The sequence below is a fragment of the Branchiostoma belcheri genome, unplaced genomic scaffold (genome assembly GCF_001625305.1).
Source record: "Branchiostoma belcheri isolate BF01 breed outbred unplaced genomic scaffold, Haploidv18h27 scaffold164, whole genome shotgun sequence".
Classification (NCBI taxonomy): domain Eukaryota; kingdom Metazoa; phylum Chordata; class Leptocardii; order Amphioxiformes; family Branchiostomatidae; genus Branchiostoma; species Branchiostoma belcheri.
Window position 1 is genome coordinate 396,808 of NW_017803091.1, and position 24,153 is coordinate 420,960.

A 24,153-nucleotide genomic window follows, 5' to 3' on the forward strand; every position below is an offset into this window, starting at 1 on the left:
ATTAGTCAAAATTGACTGCTAACATGTGTTCAGGAATATATCATTCTCTATCTCACTTCTGGCCTTAGATCCGATAGTAACATTATTCGAGAACTACGAATCATATAAGACGAATGTCGCGCTATGCTTTATTTGTCCAAAACACTTCGAATCGTGCGAGACGAATGTCGCCTTCTGTTTCCTGAACGCGATTCAAAATGGCGGGTGCTCAGTTCGAGTACGATGAGAGCGGAGGAACTTTTCTTTATTTCCTAACGTCCGTATGGATACTGTTTCTGTTGCCTGTGACGTATTATTTGTGGCCCAAGGGACAAGTAGAAGGTACAGTGGCTTTCTTGTTGTCTTTTCGATGAAATGAATGACCGCCCGATGTTTGGCAAAACGGCTTGGAAAAAAATGTAGTCTGAACGTTACGTGGACAGTAGTGAGTGCGACCCATGTTTAATACCCGGAAGCCTACTTTACATAAAATGTTTACCTTGTGTTTCTGTCTCTAAAGGATACATCCGATAGTCCTACTTTACCGTTTCTATCATCTTATCCTCATGCTGGTTGTGAACTATGCAAAAGCATCCTACACTTCTGAAAATCATCACAAATAGTCTCTGCAACATACTACACTTGTGGGATATATGATAATTTATTATATCACATTCCAGGCTAACTACATGAAGGCAAATGGCATGCATATGACACCCAGATCTTATTGGAAACATTTATGTAAACATCAGAGTATATTTTCCCATAAAAACTGCAAGCAGTTATGTTAGAATCTGTGTGCAAACTTTACTGTAATTCACTTTATTAAGTTAATAAGATTATTAAGAAAAATGGAGGTGTGCATGGTGGTAGCAGGTTCAGAAAAAAGAGTTATTTGTTAACAAATAAGTTGTAGTTGCAGAAGTTTGTGGTATAGAAGCGACCATGAAAATGTGAACATTAAAGTACTGTGAAAAAACTTATTCCAGTATCTTACAGCAGCCCGACAGTCATTCATCGTTTGTTCCTATGAGCGCAGCTTTAGTGCAGCAGTTTCTTTTCAGCTGTATGTGGGGAAAGGGCTACATGGGGGCCTGCATGCCCTTTTTCATAAGGTATAATCAGGACTTTTTAGTCTTCGTAATCCGTAGGCAGCCTCTGCAAAAATCAAATTAATTCGTAATAGACCATTACCTGCAAAGCGTTAAGTTGTAATCAGCTCTGAGACTTAAACGTAATTCGTAATTGGCGGCGAACATTTTGTGTAATTCGTAATCACTACCCCCCATGCAGGCCCTCCTACATGTTTATCTTGACTCTCGATGTGCCATACTCTGTCTTGACTACATGTTATCCTCCCCGTGACACTTGTGAGGCACTGAAATGAGAATGAGAAGAAGAAAATTCTTAGCTATTAAGTGTTTTACAAATATAGAAAAAAACAACAACCCCAATGCTACACCTTTAAACAAACGACATCACTTTAAAACCAGCTTGAAGGTTGACCATCAAATTGCATTCAAATGGTATGTGTAGGGTGCAGACATACAACCATTGGTTTTGTCTTCATGATCAAGTTCATTGTCAGTGTTCGAAATACCTGTCTGCAGTCTGCAATCTGCAGATAGATTTTCAAGATTGCAGAAGAAAAAATTATACAATCTGCAATTTTGCAGCAGGAAAAATTGGCACTTGGGATTTGACACTTTTGGCCCCAAGGACAGACAACACTAATTTGCATCAACCTTGTCTTGACTTGTTTATCTTTTGTTTCCTTTTCGACTTCCAAAAATTTGTCTTCACTAATTTGCATATCAATCAATACTTCATGCTTATAAACCTGCAAGATTGTAGTATGGAGGCTTGTGTATTTGCAGAAAGTATTTCCAAATTGCAGAACAAAATTCTTACTCTTCTGCAATATTGCAGAGCACTGAAAAAAAGTATTTCGACCACTGATTGTAAATCAGGTGTAAGTGTTCATCATGTAAATCAGGTAGAAATGTTCATCATGTTGTATCTATAGGCTTCTTTGAAGATCAGAGTTTTTAAACGTGTTTATAAATGATCACTCCCACTCCCAGAACATCATTGGGCAATGCTACATATACATTGTAAGGGTTGATTCAATAATATGCTTTAACAACTGAATAGAGCAATTGAAAATATACCAGTACATGTATGTACATCACAATCAGTCTTTATGTCTTTGTTCAAGTCTTTGTACAAGCTCATGTCATAACTAGATATAATTATAAATGTACATGTTTCATATGGGGTTCCATATACATATATATACATTGTAATTTGTATAGAATAATTTAGATGTGTTTCATCAAGGAGGTTTGAACCTCCTTGGTTTCATCAACTTTCATGTGCACTGAGTGTGCTTTTTAAAATATTTTGTTTAAGGACACCAAATTTTGGCACATTTGACATTGGAATATTTGTTTTCTTGGGTAGTTATGACATATTAAACTAGAAAGGCCAATATTTGCTTTGGAGCAAATACAGCGATGGGTTCACCACATTTTACGACATGGCAGGGAAAGAATGAGAAACACAAGGGAAAACAATGATTTACATTGATATAACTATAATATGAAGTAACATACAACTAAAACAACAGTTGGATAGCTATTCCCTACTTTATTGGTTAGGATTTTTAATTGCATAATGCAAACTGTTGATTTTCAAAATAAATAAAAAAACGTCCATGCCCCGCATTCCAATGCTGGAGCAGGAAAGCTTGAAATACCTACCAAAACACTTGAATACAGACATACTGTCAGTATGGAAATGCTCTGTGCAGGTGTTAATCAAGTTAAATCCCAACAGCCAATCAGCAAGAAATGCTCTGTGCAGGTGGAAATGCTCTGTGCAGGTGTTAATCAAGTTAAATCCCAACAGCCAATCAGCAAGAAGTATAGAGGAAAGCTGCATGCCTATTGGTTGATGCCCTGCATTCCATTGTGATGACTCATGCCCAAACGTGGTAAACAAGGCACACTAACACAGTAATACATTTGCTATAACACAGCCAAAAAACTCAAATAAAACCATTCTAAAAGCCTGTATCACAATAATTTAAAAAAACGCCTAGGGGTATTTGCCCACTGTACCTCCATACCAAATTTCAGGACCTTGGGCCCTAAAATGAAGAAGCTGAATCCATTTAAAAAATGGCAGGAGGAGAAGAAGAAGAAGAAGAAGAAACATCAGAAAAAGCAATATGGGTTCACCACCACTTCGTGGTGTGGTGAACCCATAATAAAATACAACACATACAATACAATTTATCCATTTCATTACCGGATAGTGAATGAGTGAGTGTACATTTTTGTTTTTTACAGAAGAAAAACGTCTACAGAAGCTGGAAAAGGTCCACAGCCACAGTCTGTGGTACCAACTCAAACTGAACAAGACACGGTCAAAGGCCAAGTCAACTGCTAAGTATGTCACTAAGTCTTGGTTCATTTATGTCATTGATTTACATCACAGGGCTCGTAATACTGGGTGCATGTGCACCTTAGTGCACCCAAAATTGGAGTTGTGCACCCAATTTATTTCTGTGGGTGCACTGGTGCAATATTTCTGTAGGAATTTTTTACATTAGAAATATATTATACTGGATATTCTTGGACTCTACGTATCAGAAAAATAATAAAATCTTTGTTGTAGTACTTGTTTAAGATTTTAAAGTTAAACTTATAATTAAAGCTCTCATTTTACTTTTAGATTCAAGCTGTGAGAAGAGGAGCAGTAAGACTTGCAAATAGGTTTTGTTTCTTATGGTGCACCCAAACATTTTTTTGTGTACCTAATTTTTTTAGGTTGGGTGCACCTATTCCCCAAAATGAATTTCAAACCCTGCATTGTAATGTATGTGTTGAGTTACATTGTATGTAAATTGTAAGAGAAATGTTATCTGTTATCTGTGTTCATGTTATCTATGTTGACATAATTATCTTCTGACAGGAAAGTCATCTTGGCGATAGGATGGATCATCTTCCTTATCCTGGCGTACAAGTCTTCTCAAGTAGAGCGGGACCATGTGGAATATGACCCGTACGAGATCCTGCAGATAGACAGAGTAAGGCTTTGGACTCAATAATTACATTGTATAACATGCATCATGCTTTTGGTATGTCATTCCCATTTAACAAGATTGTCTTAACAGGTTGTCAATGAATTGTTGTTTGGGTGAATTTAAAGAATTTATGGTGTCAAGTGTGTTTTGGTGTCAAGTACATGTATGTATTAGAGTTCCTGGGTTTGTCTGTCTAGCTTCAGAAGGGTCTTCCCATAAATTCTGAGGGGAGAGGTGCTCCCTAATCGGTTGATGAAAAATCAAATTTTCGTGTAAATACCAAGAGAAAGTCCTAAACTTTGAACATTTTGGCAGAGGTTCTAGGATTTTGGGGAGAGGGGGAGCACCCTTGCTCCATTGCTTGGGGAGAGCCCTGGTCCAGAGTAGGTTGACAGCACATGGGTGGGTGAAGAAATAAAACTTGACTTCAGAGGTCTCAGAATCTAGCTGGGAGACAGTCTGAGTGAGTAGGGGAAAGTCACGGTTGGAAGCCAGAAAATTGCATTCTTCCCATAAGTCTGAGATCTCTGAGTTCTTCCAGATTACTTGTAACAACTTGGGATCTGACAATTGCAAGGAACTTTCTTCAACTGTTGATCATTTTAGCATTAATTCAGAACCTGAATCTTTTTTGGGGGGGAATCACAAAAAAATAGAGGCAATTTCTTGTCTTTTTCCTTTTAAAGTTTTATGATACCTTTTTTCACAATAAAGACATAAATTTGTGAAGTGAGCTACTAAATGACTGAGTCTGAACTGTCCTTTTTAGGGAGCGAGTCAAGCAGATGTGCGTCGTCAGTATCGCCTGCTGAGTCTGAAACACCATCCTGATAAAGGTGGTGATGAGGACACCTTCCGCAAGATTGCCAAGGCATATCAGGCGTGAGTATCAACTGTCATGCACAGTGGGGTCTTGTTATCATTTCCAGGTCCAGCTACTTTGTGTATATACAGTATCATAGTTCTCACTAGGCTATTTGAGCGTAGGGGCCCTGCTGTGGTCAGGTTTCAGGGACTGGTCTCAAGCAACTTGAGCCATAGAAAGTTGTCCTTCTGTACATGTACCTGACCCCTGCAATATGATAAAATTTCTGGTGAGAACCCTTTAGTATGCAGGCTCTCTGAAGCCCTCCTGCACCTGCAGAGGAAAATACAAATGTACAAGAAACTGTCAAGTTTGCAGAGGATGAGAATATTCATGCACGTTAATATGAATTGTGTATTCCCCAAAACATTTTTAAAATCAAGTCTAGCCTAGAGAGAGAGCATCCTTTTTTTAAACTGTTTAGAATGTTTTTAATCTCACCATTTCAGTTGTATTCTACCTGGTTGTATTTTATACCACATTGACCAGATTTGTGAGAGCTTCTACATGTAACTACAGTAACTGTTACTGTGTAGTAGTGTTAGTGTTATACATGTGTCATGTACAATCATGTACAGTACAGGCATATAGAAGTTCTTTTCTGTTGGAAAGAAACTTTTGTTTACAAAAAGTCGTTTTATCAGCTTCAGAATCTCTTAATATTTCAGTATTAGATAATGTGATCAGCTACTGCTACATGTAATAAGATTTTGGAACAATTCAATGCTACATGTTACACATGATGTTCTATAGGTAGTCTCCTTGATTAGATTGTAGGTTTACTTTTACTGTTAAACTCAGCTTGATATCTTCTCAAATCCAGTTTGACTGATGAAGAGACAAGGAAGAACTGGGAGGAATATGGGAACCCAGATGGACCACAAGGTAACATTTGTCACATATACATGTACATGTACATGTAAAAATGTATGTAGTGTACAATACTTCTTTTCACACAATTCCAACATGATACTGAAATTTGAGCAAAATTCTAAGTCAGATACTCAATAAATGTATCCGAAAGAGGATTATGACTTTTTTGATCCATGAAAAATCGAGTACAGTACTGTTGTATCATTGTATGAATGGCATAAGTTTGATTCTCATGTATAGTTACTGTTGTATGAATGACATAAGTTTCAGTTTATTGTCTTCGTCAGAAGGACTATGAAATTGTCTCGCCGCATTGTGGGTGACTGCGGATTTAGCGGAATAACTCTTGAAGGCATTATTCGACGTCCATGATTTTTGGCAGGCAGATTACCGTTGTGGAGGCCAATGCCAAGTGCAAGTTTGGGCTTCGTGGGGGGTCAGTACGTTACTGCAGTGGACTTTTTTGTGTTTGTAGCTTGTTAGCAAAATAACTCGAGTATATTTAAACAGATGTTCCTGATTTTTGGTAGGCAACCTACCTCATGCCAAGGTCAAGTTCGAAAACGGGCCTCGTGGGGGGTCCCTATGTCGCTGCAGTGGACCTTTTGTGTTAGGTATATAATGAACTACCCCCAACAACCTCTGCATTGATTCACGTGGGGACAGCTGTCCCCGGCCGCATCTGGTATCAATTGCTTACAATTGAGGGGCTGTCCTATAAATACTGGGGCGGGGGAGGAAAAAGGTGGACATGCGTCAGGCAGGTCATTCCCTAATTGTAAGGCCAGACCAAGTAATTTTTATGGATGACGTCCACTGGAGACCTTAAATTTATTGCAAAAGCGCGATAAACTACACGAAGGCCAAAAAAACCTGATTAACATGCACAGATTTGGAACATACTAACTGTGGAAATACAAAGATTAGGATGCAAATTGAATAGAAGAACATAGTGCAACAACAAAGGAAAACAGCAATAAATCTCCCCCTCTTCGGATTCTTTCCTTTCATCACATCTTCTCATTACATTTTGCGACACTGTCGTAGAATAAAAAAAAGGAAAAAAAGGAGTACAGAGATTCTTTTGTACTCTAGACTAAATTGATTTCTAGTATTAAAAAACGTTCCTTTATCTAGAACAATGTCCCTCTGACGAAGACATGAGATCTCCGACCTCTAGTTTATCCATGAAAATGTTTGATTCTCATATGCAGTACTTTTGTTTATTAATGGCATAAGTTTGATTCCCATGTTTCTCCTTTTGTAGCGACCACGTTTGGCATTGCCCTGCCGTCCTGGATTGTGGACAGTAAGAACTCCATGTGGGTTCTGGCAGCGTATGGAGTAGCCTTCATGGTCATCATGCCTGTTGCTGTGGTAAGTCGGACATATTTAAAAACTTCCCAGTGCCATGATTCCAAGACCATGGCACAGTGTACATCGATGAAGGTAAGGCCACAATAATTTAATTTCTTGGTTTTCTCAGATTTTTCTAGAAAAATAAATTGAAATAAGATTAAATGGAGTGGGCGGGCAAAAAAAATTAAAAAAAATAAAAACAGGCCTAGGCATCCTATTATGGCCCAAAATGGTACGATAGGAGCCCTGAAGTCAACAGACCAGGCTGGTTCAAAATTTTAACAATGAATTTTGAACTTTAAATGATACCACTGCATTGAAAGATAGCATAACTGTAACAACTAGGAAGAAAAGGACCGTTTTCAACTGTTCAGGGCAAAATATGAGCCTTTTGCAGTTGATTCTGAATTTTTTTTTTTGCAAAAAAATGAAGCGGGCCAATCTGTTAATCAAGAAATTGAATTGTTGTGACCTTAGCCATCCTGATGTTGAGATATACAAGAAAACACTGTTACTCAAGCAACTGGATTTTTCTGACACTTAGATGTTAAGAATATGCTGTATACTACTATAAATTTGAACCTATGAATATATTTGGATGCACTGGTGCACCCACAGAAAAAATTTGGGTGCACAGCTCCAAATTTGGGTGCACTAAGGTGCACATGCACCCAGTATTTCCAGCCCTGGACTTCTATAATTGTATACCTGCTTTGTCTCCTACAGGGCACCTGGTGGTACCGCTCCATCAAATATAGTGCTGACCAAGTTTTACTGGACACCACTCAACTCTACTATTACTTCTTCAACAAAACTCCCAATATGAATGTAAAAAGTAAGTTTTTTTTCTGCCAGTCTTCTACATATACAGTATCTTGTATTTTGGTTTGATCACAAACCTCTGTCTGTACACTGTATAATAATATTGTATGTAGCACGAATGATAAATTATGATCCATTCATGTGTGAAAACAGTGTTATATATTAAAATGATCTTGCAGAGATCATGACTGTGTTGCTTTGACAGACCCCAAAATAATATGTTTTATTGATAGATGAAATTAAGTTTTTATCAGCTGATTTTATTTCAGATAATGCTGATGCAAGCATAAATGACCCTTCTATATGTTTTCCTGCTATAGGAGCAGTGATGATCCTGGCAGCATCTTTTGAATTTGAAAAAGGTCATAACCATGAGGTTATGGAGAGACCCAGCGACAACGTAGAACTTCCTCAGGTAAGATCACACTTGTCAAGTTTATCATAAATGTCATTTTAATGACTTAAAAGTCCAAAGAGTGAATATCACACAAGGCAGTTGATCCACTGGGACTGGTCAGACCTCCTGGGTAACACCTCTAACGTCTGCTTTAGACTGCCATAGCGCTTTGGTTATTCATGGTCAAACTACATGTACATGATGTAGTGTTGCAAGACAAAACTAGAAAGGCTGACATTTGCAAATTCAGCATGACTTCACCACATTTCACACAACATGGCAGCGGGAAAGAAGGAGAAATACAAGGGAAAACAATAATGCTTTATATTGATATAACTATAGTATGATGTGACAACAGTTTGAGCTCCCCTACATTATTGGTTAGGATTTTTAATTACATAATGCAAACTTTTGATTTTCAAGATAAAAAGAAGCGTTTATGCCCCGCATTCCAATGCTGGATCAGGAAAGCTTGACATACCTACCAAAACACTTGAATGCAGTTCATACATGGCTTTGTACAGGTGTTAATTGAGTTAACCCAATCATATCCCAACAGCCAATCAGCAAGAAGAATAGAGGAAAGCTGCATGCCTATTGGTTGCTTGCTCTACATGCCATTCTGATGACTCATGCCCACATAGTGGTGAAGCCATAATAAGCAGCTAGGCACAGTGGACTAACAACCCACTGCCCCTACAGCCTCAAAAGAAGGCCATGGGAGTATCTTTTTTACCTAACTGTTATGATCTAATGTTCTTGTGCTGTGCTGCAGCTGATGCGAGAACTGAGTCAGCTGAATGAGAAGAGTAAGGAGCGCCCCCTGTGCTATCCCTACAGCATCAAGGCGCGCTGTCTGGTGCACGCTCACTTCAGCAGGATTGACCTGCCTCCCAAGACTCTGGAGCTCGGTAAGGGCAGAAGGTTGAAACTAGAAACTAAAGACATTCAATGCAATTTCAGGGCAGCAAACTGTATTTTTCAAGTCAATTTTCTGGACGTTCCTTCAATGAAGTAAGTTGAATCAATCCAATGCCATAGCATAGTTAGTATAGTTCATGTATCTACCCTTGTTTTCTCCTTGCCATACATTGTACCAGATACATTTGTTGAGCAATAAAGTTGATTTTATATCCCATAGCTTACTTTTAATGTAACTGATATTTTTGAGGGAAAAATGTACTATAACTAGCCTCATTGTTCATTATTCAGCAAAGTTGCAGGTTGCTTAATTTTTCTTCTGCAATATTACACGTCTCTGTAAAATGCAGACTACATACATATTTTCTAACACTGACTACAATATGTAGTACGTATAAAGTAATATGCATTTTTTTACTTAAGGTTATTACTAAAATCGTATTCTATGGACCGTAGTGGTCCTCTAACCGGTGCGTGTCTGTTGCAGACCGTCAGCTGATCCTGCGGAAGTGCCCCACCCTGGTACAGGAGATGGTTCAGGTGGTGGCCCAGCTGGTGGCACTGGCTCATGCCGGCAGAGGTACGGTCAGCTGGTGCATGTCTGTGTTGTATAGCCACACAGGGCCACTATAGCAGGGAGCTATTTAAGGGTAGGGGCCCCCTATACTGTGATTTGCACCCCCTGCGCTGTTTACAATGTACATGTAGCCCCCTACACTGTCTTTGAACCAGTGTAGGGGTGTTTTGTTGGGGGGGGGGGAAACCTTCATAAATCTCTCAAAAAATGAAACTATAACTTTAGAATAAAGCTATAACAAAGAGACAACAAAATCTGTCCCCCAATAAGCAAGAAACATTGTGTAAGGGGGTTACCTCTGAGTTTTTGGGGAGAATACCAGACCCCCTCCTGTGGTCATGTTTTGGGGACTCAGTGCACGACTTTTGCCATGGAAAGTTGCATTCTATACATGGCCCCTACACAGTGAAAAAAGCCTGGTGAGACCCCTGGTTGTAGTATACTGGTAGTGGGCATGTTCCACCTAACATACTCTCTAATAAGTGCTGAGTGCTAAGCAGAGATGTGTAAAATTAAATAATGTATTAAATTTTTCACCATTTAGTTTGGTATGACCTCGCTGAGGTTTGAAGCCGTAAAGACTACCCACAAGGACATTTATTTCTGGTCAGCTACATGGAACTCAATTTAAGGGTTATATGCAATGTTATATGCTGGTGAATATGCTATAACCACCGAATAAAGCTACCAAGTGAGCGCAGCCATTTACATGTACATCCCCATACACAATTTGGTTTAAAAAATGAAGAAAATGAATCCATTTAATGAAAATTAGGAAACACAATATTATCCATACCTATATGGTATGGACTGAAATATAATTTCTCCATTCAACGGAACCATGTGCCAAAAAGCAATTACTCAAGCAACTGGATATGATTTTGGAAACGGTCAAACGTTTCAGCTAGTATCCACTAGCTTTCGTCAGTGACTGAGAGACCAGAGGAGATATGCAGGTTTAAACCTGCATTTCCACTAGCTGAAACGTCTGGCTGTTTCCAAAATCATATCCAGTTGTTTGAGTTACTGCTTTTTGGCGTATGGTATTACCTGGATGTCTAACCTTCATCGACGCAACAGAACCATGTTTTTTCCTTCCCCAGTGTCTAACCTGCCCCGTCTGGAGACCATAGAGAACTGTATGAAGCTGTCCCAGATGACAGTGCAGGGTCTGTGGGATAACAAGTCTCCTCTACTGCAGCTGCCTCACATCAGGGAGGACAACCTCAGACACTTCGTCTCCAAGAGAGTAGGTCTACACTGTGGTACTTTTCTAACAGGATGGAGATGTGTCAATATCTGGCTACATGTACGATGTATGTCTGAAGGACTAATCCAAGCACAGTTGATTGCATTTAATACTAGGGGGCATTCTAACATAGCATGTGACACAAGAAATACACTCAATTGCAATTTTGCTGCCGAAAAAAAGCTTCAATATCATCAAAATCAATTTTTATTTGTCAATATTGTTTGAAAACTCTTTACATTCATGTACATGTTTTAAAAGCTGTTTGTTTTGCTATCTATCATAATTGGAAAAAAATTAATGGAACTCTGAACTTATAATAATTATACATATTTGAAGTACAAAAATTTAATTTGGAACTTGGTCCTGGAAGACTTCGTCCTAGAAAACCCTTTTGGTGTCACTCATTCATTATGTAGTAGACTTCTGTATTACAGGTACATTAAGTCCTTTTCCAAGAAAAGCCTTTTTGAATATTTTTGCTGGTTGTAAGGTTAGGCTGAAAGGTTAGGAAATATGACATTGCAGGGCTCAAAATACTGGGTGCATGTGCACCTCAGTGCACCCAAATTTGGAGCTGTGCACCAAACTTTTTTCTGTGGGTGCACCAGTGCACCTAAATATTTTCATAGGTTTACATAATGTAAAAATGTTAAATGTATTATAGTAGTATAAAGCATATTCTTAAATTCTAAGTGTCAGAAAAATAATAGTGTAGTAGTGCGTTGCTTTAGATATGAAACATGTTAGTTTTTGCTAACATTCTACATTCTTATTTTCTTTTACATGGTGCATCAAAAATATTTTTGTACACCCAATATTTTAGGTTGGGTGCACCTATTCAGAAAAAAGAATTTTGAGATCTGTATTGTTTGTGTCACTACAGAGAAACATCCGCAGCATTCGGCAGCTGGCTACCATGGATGAGAAAGACAGGAGGTGAGACTATTGTACATGTTGTTATCATGCTGGGCTATCTGTGAAGAAATGATGGTCATACAGATTGTTTAAAGCTACATGTATAGTATAGGGTAGTAACCTTACCTCAAAGTTACCTGCATGTTTCAGTTCATTCATTGTGTGTCTTAAACATAAAATCTCAAATATCATAAAATTATTCACCACGTTTGGCCAAAGTAAAAAACATGATAAAGCCCTGAGCATTTCAAGAGGGTCTGCATGCCCTTTTTCGTTAACCGTTATGGCCTATTTTAATTTACCGTTAATCGTTGCCGGCACGCTCTAATTCAACGTTAAGCGTTATAAGTATATTCCTCGTGAAGCGTTATTGGTCGTTTTAATTCAACGTAAAACGTTATTTGTCGTCCTAAATTCAGCGTTAAGCGTTAATGAATAATTCTTCGTTACGCATAATTTTGCCTTTCAAAATGCAGGAAAATGCGTCATTGAAGGTTTAAAAATACAAAATTTCCCGGGGGAGAATGCCCCCGGACCCCCCTAGATTGCTAGCGCATTTTTGACCAGTTTTCTGTCCATTACCGGAAGTTTGCGGAGAGTTACAGAATTTTTTTAACGAATCCGTCAACCTTGACAGACAAAATTAACAAAAATCTTGAGTAAAAATATGAAAACATCAGGACCGACAAACACTCTCACACCATGATTTGCCTCTCAAAATGCGGGAGATTGCGTTTTTGAAGGCTTAAAAATCATAAATTTCCCCTCAGATTGCGAGCGCCAGGCGCTATCCGCTCAAAATCCATCGGTAAATCTGGGCGAACGGAAAAAAGTCAAGCTGGGTAGAGCCTTTGCCGACGTCGACTGGGACTTCCCTTTATTTGTGGACGCACTCGGGGACCAGGGCAGGTGGGAAACACAGGGAACACATACCTTTCATGCGTGCTTCATTACATGTAAGGTATACGTAATTTTGTCAGTGATCTCACAAAGCGAGATACCAAATCCAGTGCAGCTCGAAAAAAAACCTGTTAATTTACCGTTAAGCGTTGCCGACCGTCCTGAATTTACCGTTAAGCGTTACCGGTCCTGCTGAATTTACCGTCAACCGTTGCCAGGACCCCCCATGCAGACCCTCTTTCAAGTTTGAAATACAGCTATATCCCTATACTGTATGTACAGTAAACTTTTACATACCATTTTGAAAGATCAACTGTAATTTTCAGCACCAGGGTGTTTTTTTTATGGTCAGAATGTACACATTTACCAAGAAAACATGACTTGTATTTGACTGTAAAGATTGCATACCTAGCAGTGTGGAATTCTCAACAGCTTTTCCAGTTGGTGCTACATTTACGTTTTACCAGTGGTGAAGACAATCATGTAGATAATGATGCAGGTACTTGTACATGTACATGTCAGGCCTGTGTGACGTTGTTGTATGTGTCTGAAGGGCATTACTGAGGAACATGACAGATGAAGAGTACGAGGATGTTATGGAGGTCATTAAGAATTTCCCCATCGTGGAAATGGATGTGCAGTCTCTAGGTTAGTCTCACTATATGTGTATTTGTAAACAGTTTTTGCTCTGATGGGGGGGGGGGATCATTGCTGAGAAAATGTACATGTACAAATGTACTGTCTGTGGAAAACAGTTGCTTTTTTATAATGTAAGATGTGTGTGTAAATGTACATTTATGTTAATTTTTGTAAGTTTTAAATTTGACCTTTGTTGTCATGGAATCTATCACTTTGAAACAATTATCCAGCACCATGTATTGTAAAGCACATACATATAACATTAACATAGACCTTAGACATACACATGACTTAGGGTAGATACATGTATGACAGTGTTAGAACATTTTTACATGACTGCATGTAACTCTACATGTATGCACATGCATGGCTTGATATTAAAGGTGGTCCAATGGCTACTGACCACAAACATTTAGGCTGGGACAACTAAAAAGACACTTTGGGACATTTTTGGGACAATAGAAAAATAATCAACATCAGAATGTCAGCCCAACTTTTTGTTTATCAGGCACATGTCCCGGCTTTTGTATCCCAAATTCCCTGTCTACTCTGCAATTAGGCCACACCAATTTATTTTCTTGGTTAACGGATTTTTGTAGAAAAAAAATGGAGCGGGCGGGCGAAAAAAAAATAAAAATAAAAATTTGATACTACCTGCCAAACAGCCATGTAGTGTGAAATCCAGACTGCTTATTAAGTTACGAAAATACTGGGAAAGAAACAAAAGACAAGAGAGGATGTACCGTATTGTGTTTTATTTGCTATCCACACCATTGGGTTGATAATCTTTTTCGTACACGAGCAAAAATTATGCAGAAAACAAGTTTTAGCATGTTACTTCCAAGTTCCACCATCATCATATGTACTCTAAAACATGACACGAATGTTAACTCTCACAAGCAATTTTAACTTTAAAGGGGACAAAATTTATTCAATTTTACATGTACTGTACCTAGATTCTGCCTTGACCCAAAGTTCCAGCTTTCTCAAACAATTTAAGCTTCCGCCACAAATTTTGTCCGCCATGAGGCTCCCGCCATGCAGAACCAAATGACTGAGCCAACATGGTTCCAAAACATCGCATCTGATTGGTCAGAAAGTAAAACAATCCACGATTGGCTACTTTACGTCATGTGACTATGTGTGCAGGAGCGCCTCTAGCGACATTGGTATGAACTGCAGCAATTTCATTGGGGTCTCCCTGTTCAGGGTATTACCGGCCTGTGGGGTCTAAACTATGACGTTTTTTATTTTTATTTTCATTTGGCACAAAAAGCAAGCGGCGAATCCGTTAACCAAGGAAATAAATTGGTGTGGCCTTATAGTGTGGCTAGGAGTGAACATTAGCAAATTTTAAATAAAATTGACTTCACTTGTTGAAGTCATACATACTTCCGGAAAATCTGGTTGAGACAGTTCATCCTCAATTCAGGACAATTGAGATTTATTTTTGGGACAGTGCTGGGACAATAGGAAGAAAAGTTAATTTCGAGGCCTGACATGTATACTGTCTATTTTCTTTTCTCAGTCCTGGATGATGAAGACACCTACACCATAACTGCTGGAGCCATCGTCACTGTCAATTGTAAACTCAAACGGCAGAGTATGGAAGTAAGTATATCATATCAAAATGTCAAGAAGAAAATATCATACTTAACATCAAAATTATTCCATTTAAATTGATGATTTAGCTATGATGATGATGAAAGAAGCATTTTGATATGAAGTATCTGGGTACATGTATTGTTTATTGTTCCCGGTGCATACAGTTGTACAGATTTTTCCTGAAGTTTGATAGAAGATAATTGGCTGCAAACTTGGAAAGCTGAATTAAGCTTGGAGACACCTGGAAAGCTAAATTAAGCTCCCATGCCCATGGCCAAAATTTTCCCGGGGGGGGGGGGGGAGGTACATGTAGTCTACTAACTGAGGCACCTGTCCAGTGAACACTGCAGGCACAAGCTTTTTAGGTGTGTCCAGGTTGCAAACTTTGATGAAAGAACCTTCCAAAATGTCATTTACTGCATTTTTGCGGGGATTTCAAAGAAAAAATGTCCAAAATCACATCCAGTTGAGGTGTAACTGTTTTTGGCGTATCTTATTACCTAGATGTCTAACCTTCACTGATGTCCTTTAAATTAGTTTTTATAGGGTTCCAGCCCCACTGGTGATACAAATCAGTCTGCCTTTGTAAAAAAAATCTTGGGAATTAAAAATGAACCAAGTGTGTGGGAGGGCTTGGCTACGAGCATGGCTCGTATCATGTTGGTACAGAGAACAGCCACTAGGAATGTCAGTCACCCAAATAAGGGACATGGTGTCCCACAGGCTGACACATGCCAAGCCAGGGCTCGAAATTTAATTTTGTGAATAGGTGGTGCACCTAACCTAAAAAATTAGGTGCACAAAAAAATTTTGGGTGCACCATATAAAACAAAACATAATTAGAGATCTTACTGCTTCTCTTCTGAGCTTGAATCCAAAATGGGAGATAACTTCAAAATCTTAAACAAGTACTACAAGAAAGATTTTATTATTTTTCTGACACTTACACTGTAGATGCCAAGAATATACTATTATACATTTGATATGTAGAAAATACCTACAAAAATATTTGGGTGCACCAGTGCACCCACAGAAAAAAAATTGGGTGCACAGTTCCAATTTTGGGTGCACTAAGGTGCACATGCACCCAGTATTTTCAGCCCTGCAAGCTATATAAAAATGACGTGGCTGACAGAATGTGTATTTTGTGTTGTGTAGTCTGTAGTTAGCCAGGGTGTGGAGGAGCCACCAGCTGCTGAAGTTGATGAAGAACCTGAGGAGGAGGAACAGCCTGAGAAAGTGGTACAGATCATGTTACATTCTACAGATCATGTTACATTCTACAGATTATATTACAGTCTGACAAACTGATAGTACTCTCTAGTACAAAACAGCAGTGTTGTGTGTTCTGGAGATACATGATTAACAGCAATGAAGTATCTTTGTAATCCCCTGTCACAATTTGGCCAAATATGCTGCCCCAACGGCTGACTATAAGCTATGGGAGAGAGTGAGTGAGTGTCACAATATGTAAATTTGTAAGCCCCTGTCACAAAGGAGGCGACAAACAGCAGCCATTAAACTGGAGTGAGTGAGTGAGTGAGTGAGTGAGTGAGTGAGTGAGTGAGTGAGTGATTAAGTCACTCACTGACTGACTGACAGACTGACTGACTGACTTCAGCTATGTGTGATGGAGTACAATGTACTGTGTTTCAAATGAGACAATGCTCTATTGCTCCCATTTTTTGTTCAATCTGTCAAGTTGTGTGAATCTGTCAGAATGAAGTTATAAATGCATTTTTTCTTGTAGGTGAACAAACCCAAACCCTGGCAGAAGAACCGGAAGGGGAAGCAGAAGGCAGGAAAAGCCAAGAAGAAGCCGAACAAGACCCAGCATCAGCAGAACAAGAAGCAGCAGCAAAATGGAGCCCTTCCACTGGACAAGCTGAAGGAAGGGGAAAACAATGTAAGTTCTGTGGAATAGAATTTAGATATCATTCGTAGCGATGGGAAGATGACAGACTCCGAAATCTCAAGGCTGGATCACGTGGCATCTGCTGTGGATATGGCATCCTCCCAGATTGTGTGAGTAGACATCATTCGTAGCGATGGGAAAATGGATAGAATTTAGATACTTAGGCCAAACCAATTTAGTTTATTGGTTAATGTATTTTTCTCGAAAAATAATGGAGCGGGCGGGCGAAATAGAATAAAAACAGGCCTAGGCATCCTGTTATGGCCCAAAATCGTACGATAGGAGCCATGAAGTCAACACACCAGGCTGGTTCAAAATTTAAACAATGAGTTTTTAACTTTTAATGATACCATTGCATTGAAAGATGGAATGACTGTAACAGCTAGGAAAAAAAGGACTGTTTTCAACTGTTCAGGGCAAAATATGAGCATTTTGCAGTTGATTCTGAATCTGAATTGGCAAATCATAAAAAAATGAAGCGGGCGAATACGTTAACCAAGAAATAAAATTGATGTGGCCTTAAGTTTGTGTCTGTATTAAATCCTGTTTAATGCAATGATACCAAATGAAGCTACTTTCCTTGAATTACACTGCTTCATGTACACTAACCTGAAGCTAACATCACCGTCCTATGTGCTACAGAGGATACAGGAAGTGAAGGCTGGGAAAGACGAGGACTCCTCTAACTCAGACTGGGAGGATGAGCCTGACCGGGAAGACGAGGATGGGAGTGGCAGTGACAACGACGGTCAGAGACAGTCAGAAGATGATGATGATGTAAGACATGTAATCCCTTCCGTTTCTTTGACTTTTCAAGAAAAAATTTCAAGAAAAAAGTCATAGCTCAGCAACAGTATTAGGCTTACATCTGTAGAAAAAAATGTGTTTCCGGACAGACCATAGAAAAAATTACTGCCCCTAGCCTTTTTTTTACTCCAGCAAGGAACGTATAAATTTTTTGAGCTGATTGACCTTTTCTAGCTCCAATCTGAAACTTTGTACAATTGATATCCTTTGTTAAACTGTATTATGTACAATGTCAATGACATGTTATGTAAGTTTGATCACTAGAAATCCCAAAAGTCTAAAAAAAATATAATCCCTGCCTAGTAGTAGTACACTGTACCGACCCTAATTATTTCAGGACTGAAACAGGAAACACAATATTTTTTTCCTAGGTCTTATTAACACTTATATCAGATCTGCATGAAATAACCATCTCTAGCATACATGTATGCATGACAGATATTGGTAATTCTTTAAGCCATTATTTCAACATCTTGTGGTGTTCCTCTGTCAGTATGACAAGGATCACTTTTGTCTTTTATTTCTATTCCAATAAGGGCACCTCATAACCATCTTTTGTTAATGTTAGGGAACCCACATGTAAATCTGATGTGCCTGTCCAGCCCTCTGGCATACTGTTTTTTTGAGCACGTACAATGTATAGTTCAAGAAAGTTCACATGTACATGTAACTTTGACTGTCACATCAGAGCTTGAAATACTGGGTGCAATTTTTTTTTGCACCCAACTATTTTTAAGTTGGTAGATATTTTTACAAATCAAATGTATATTATATTAATAGTATACAGGATATTCTTGGCATCTAAGTGTCAGAAAAATAATAAAATCTTTCTTGTAATACTTGTTTGAGGTTTTGAAGTTAGTTCCCATTTAAGATTCAAGCTCAGAAGAGAAGCAGTAAGATCTCTAATTATGTTTTTTTTTATGGTGCACCCAAAAAATTTTTTGTGAACCTAATTTTTTCAGGTTGGGTGCACCAGTGCACCTATTCCCACAAATGTATTTCAAGCCCTCCACATGTACATGTACATGTATATCATGATTTCTAACCCTGTGTGTTTGTGTGCAGAACTGGGATGCCCTACAGGCCAGGATTAACAGGAAAGAGAAGGTGCTGGAGACCAAGTCCAAGATTAGCCACACCGTCCACGCTCCCTACTTCCCTGAGGTACATACTCATGTATACATGTATCATAGGTAGAACATAAATTTATTATAACAATTCCTTTGAACTTTATTCACCTTTATACTGGTGGCACTAATGGAGTCGTGTGCAATAAAACAAGTGATAGGCAAAGTAAAATTCTAACATATAATTGTGTAGTCAGAAATAACTTTTATAACTAAGTTTTATAACTAAACATAAGGCCACACCAATTTAATTTCTTGGTTCTGGACAGGGCGAAAAAAAATAAAAACAGGTCTAGGCATCCTATTATAGCACTAAATGCTACGAAAGGAGCCATGAAGTCAACACAAAAGGTTGGGTTACTATTTAAACAATGAATTTTGAACTTTTAATCAAACCACTGTATTGAGAGATAGAAAACCTGTGTAAAAAATAAATTAGAAACTACAGTGGCAATAACATGAATCATAATGTCCTAATATGGACAGGACTCAGCTCATCCAGTGCCAAGGGACTATGGGTAAGGTCAGAGGTTAAAGGCATCCAGAGCAATTTCAGTTTTGTGAATGACTGTTGAGTACAATGAAACCAGTTTTACCATTGATTCTTGGAACTGAACAATTATTTGAAAACCTTTGTCAGTTTACGAAATTTCACCATTTTTACTTCTTCGCTGGATTGTTTTTTTTTCTTCTGAATCAGGAGAAGCAGGAGTGGTGGTGGCTGTATGTGGCAGACAGGAAAAAACACTCCCTCATCACAGCCCCCTGTATGGTGACCAGTCTACAGGAGGAGGAGGAGGTATGGGCACACAGTTTCTCACTCTCCCAGCTGTACATTGTAGCTGAGGTGGAAAATTGCCAGCTTTTCTGAGGCCAGCTGAGACAAGCTGTTACAATTTTGTACCTTAGCATTACCAGTGTACAAACATTTAAAATTGTGACAGGAATTGAATAAAGGTATCTATGAAAGCTGAAAATCCGTGTCATATATATATGCTTGTAATGAGATATGGACTTTCTCTCTCTATAGTGATCACCTGTCCGTAGTGGTCAGATTTGCTCAGTGCCTTGAGTGACCACTATAGACAGGTTCTACTGTAACATGATTGATTTTTGACTGTTTATAAATTATAGCTTTACAATAAATATTTTGCACATGCAAACATAATGGTACGCCAAAAAATGAAACAACCTTCTAGTGTTTACTAGTAATGTTCTTCTGCAGGGATACTAAATATTAATTATGTACACATGTGCCTTCCTGGAAGGTCTTCATTGCCATACAAGTACCATTTCAATGCTGATAGGAAATTCAAACTCAAGTACTGGATAAATTATGGAGATAATTTCTGGATGTTTCAAGTGACATCCACCACTATTCTTCAGCGTCACTGATGAACTAACAGAACTCGTTGACACACTTTTGAATTTCCTATGAATATTGTTAACCTGGATGTCTAACCTTCATCAACGTACTGTTTGAATGATTGTTTTGTTGTGTCAGGTTGAGTTGAAGTTTGCAGCCCCAGACAAGCCGGGTACCTACCAGTACACAGTCTGCATCAGATCTGACTCTTACCTGGACTTCGATGTCATGAAGAGCATAAAGGTAGCATCATTATGGAGTAATTAGTATTAATACATGTAGTAAGCAAATAAAGTTAAATAGATGACCTTTCAATTGGGTGATAATGAAGCCATGAAAGACAATCCTTTCAAAATTGGACAAGTACCTACAAAATGTATATTTCAAACCTCAAGTGCTTATACCCCCACTGCAAATCTGTATTTGTCAAGGTATTGAATTTGAAAAGGTACATACATGTATCCGTTACAACATGAATGACTGAATGAAATTCAAAGTTAATATTATCATTTATCTGGTATAATTTGATTTAAGACAAGGAAAATTGAAATGACACCAGGATTTCACCCCGTCTCAATGCGTCAGTCCAGCCAATGAGAAAGAGGGATCAATTTACAATTTAGGGGTCAATTGCATAAACAATACAATGTATGACAAATATTGGCTAGGATTAAGAAAAACATATTCTGTATGTCATGTTCACAATGCCATTTATTGTACTGCATAAAATTTGAAGATCATAACTACAGTAACACTGATCAGCATGTGCATAAACTACCAGAAAAAAATTAGTCCTTTGTTTTTTATTCATGTTTCTCTGCTTTTGATTAGGTATTCTTGTTACACCAGGAAAAACTAATAAAATCAGAAGCCTGATTAAAGCAAAAAAATGTAAAAATAGGCCTAACCTCTGCTTTGAGAGTAGCACAATTAGCATCTCACTTTTATGTTATTGCTATAGTGAACTGGTCGCACACTGGACTTCTGAAGAGCTTCATACTTTATTGTGTTGCCTCCAGGACCCCTAGCACCATAGTATTCCTAGGTCGGACTGCTCTACTTCTAAGTTGGGGGGGTTGTAACAGGACTGTTCTTACAGATTTTGTGTTGTAGTGGACAAATGGTTCACAGTGGGTTCATAACACTCACTCTCCTGTTGCCATTTTTTCTAGTTGGACGTCAAAGAAGCCAAGGAGGCAGTGGATGCTGAAGCTGCATGGAACCTATCGGAGGATGAGGATGAGAATAATGATGAAGAGGAGGACATATCAGACTATGAAACTGATGATGAAGAGGAAGACTGATTCCCCCATTCCAGATTGACTTGAGAATACAACAGATGTTGTTACAGTACTAGTGTAGACAATGCCACATCCCAACTGTATGAATTCATGTAGTAATACTTAATCCAACACAGAAGATAGCAACTTGTGCAAAGTGTGATTTCTGGGACCCTGAAGCCTTCCATTTATTGTCATTAGTACAGTGTTATTTCTTTATGTTACCTGTACTATGAAACTGCTTTTTTATCTCCTGTGTGTGGGCAGTTAGAGGGTGGGGGGATGGTGTAACCACAGACTGGAGTGACAGGAAATACAGTCCAGAGGTGGGACTGACAGGAAATAGAGTTCAATGATGGTAGAATTTTAACTGCAGATGAAAGTGACAAAAAGTACAGTTCAGAGGATGTAGAATTAGTCAATTTATCAACTTTGGCTGCTGACAGACATTCCAGGTCAGGGGTCATGGAAGAGGCTACTAATTCAGGGGGAGGTGTTGTTTTTGGTTTGTTTGCGCAGTTATACATTTTCTTTATGCTAGTCATGTTTACCATACAGTTATTGGACAGCTATCAGTGGACATGTGTAATGTGAGGTAAAACATTTTGTGTAACTAATGAAATACAATCAAACAAGCCTTACTACGAGAAACTTTTAATATTTCACAGACACATCTTTTAAGTCTTTTGTGTTGAATTTCTCATCATGTAAAGCTACATGTATAGGGGTTTTGGAAGCTCAGTCATCTCTACAACATACTAGGATTTAGTCTGTGTAAAACTTACTCTGACTGTCTGGGGCTCTATGAGCAGAGGTTGTTGTAATGAACACCTCTAAGCCAGGAGGGAGTTCAGGATTCTCACTTAGGACACAGCAAGTAACTTTTATGGATGACATCAGCACGCATTAATTTTCGCCTGATTTTGGAGAGAAAACAAAAATTTTGTTGCCTTCTGACAGTGGTCATCATGCCAAAAATGGGCAAAGATGTCTGTTGCCATACCAGAAGAGAGGAGACAAGAAAAGGCTCTGATTTAATGTTTTGTTTCTTACTTTGTTGCAGTGATGTGATGTTGGCTATGCATATGTGATGTTCCCACTGAATGAAAACCATTTGTTCAATGATTGAGTCAAAATCTTAAAATGCAGGAACCTTGTTTATTTCTGCCCGCCTTTTTTTTTTTTGCCCACTGAGGATGAGTCTGCGGAGGATGTCATCCATAAAATTTACTTGCTGTGGCCTTACCAGTCATCACAGCCTCCAACACTATACATGATATGGTAACAATTCTCAGTTTGGCAATAATTGGTCAATGTTAAGCACATGTGTATGCATAATACTGTTGAAAACAAATGATTTCAACAAAATCCATGTTTATTAATTTGAAACCCTTGATTGAGTTAATTGGATGTCAGAATTATGTTGATAAAAACTCTTGATTACATGTAAGTTTAGTTGTATGGATTATGTTTTGTACATTACCATTGGAGGTAACAATGACAGCATCTTTTTATGAGCAAAGTTTATGTAAGTTTAATTACATTACAAGTAAAAGGTTTCAATTATTTGAGTCAATGTATGTTTGAAAGTGGAATTGTTTGATGTACTGTATGGGTCGATGTAGACTGTTTGAAAAATTGACAAATTTTGCCACAATGATGAATTAAAATATGACCACATTATAAGACACATTTTCGTTACAGTACATTCACAACCCTCACTATTCTGTCATTCAAAATTCATACAGACTGTATTTTGATGATTATTCTCTGCTTGCAAAAAAATGGGAAAATTATTACGATAAATGCATCATGATCATCAGTATATTATTGTTTATAATCATGTCATGATGTATTGTCTGATGTTCCCCGTATCTATATTTGTAATGTTATAATTACAAATACATGTTATTATAATTTACGTCAAGGGGCAATAAAGCGAAATTTAGTTTTGGCACCACAATTATGCCTTTAAGTGTCTCCAAAAACCGTATTTGTGATAGGTTGTCCAATTCAATATTCAAACCTTGCTTCAATCAAAACTTGCATTCAGAATGTTCTAGTCCTTGGAGCATACATCTGTGTAACATTAATAACATTGTAAAACTGCCTTCATGTTTGCTGTACAGTGAAATATGATGATAAGCTACCATACAGGAAAACCAAGAAGAATGCATGGAGAAAATGTATACTTGCTATGACTTGGAAAGAAAAAAATATGCCTGGTCAGTTTTGTGGTGTTGGTTCTGTTGTGTTCTTGTGGATCAAAGATCATCAGATAGTTGAGATAGTCTACTATCATACAACTATATTAGCACACTTTCTAAGTTACCCACAAGTAATTTTTGGCACAAGTTATTGTGTGTTGTGGGGAATTACAGGTACACTACAAGGTTGGATGATGCCATCGGGGAGAAAGAACTATTGATAATAGGTGTTGAACCCCAGACCCCAGGCATTT

The 24,153-nt window shown here is 38.3% G+C and overlaps 1 protein-coding gene across 1 annotated transcript; it reads left to right on the top strand.

Moving 5' to 3' along the window:
• The first annotated feature begins 156 nt into the window (after positions 1-156).
• On the top strand, positions 157-22,655 carry LOC109466372 (translocation protein SEC63 homolog). The gene is made up of 21 exons (XM_019764085.1): positions 157-321; positions 3,333-3,432; positions 3,958-4,072; positions 4,839-4,951; positions 5,758-5,819; positions 7,075-7,184; positions 7,893-8,001; positions 8,309-8,403; positions 9,161-9,296; positions 9,794-9,886; positions 10,987-11,132; positions 12,019-12,071; positions 13,504-13,598; positions 15,118-15,200; positions 16,353-16,436; positions 16,945-17,100; positions 17,752-17,886; positions 18,985-19,083; positions 19,747-19,845; positions 20,551-20,655; positions 21,585-22,655. The coding sequence occupies exons 1-21, from the start codon at positions 198-200 to the stop codon at positions 21,714-21,716; spliced, it is 2,244 nt and encodes a 747-aa protein (XP_019619644.1). The 5' UTR covers positions 157-197; the 3' UTR covers positions 21,717-22,655.
• The last annotated feature ends 1,498 nt before the right edge of the window (positions 22,656-24,153 follow it).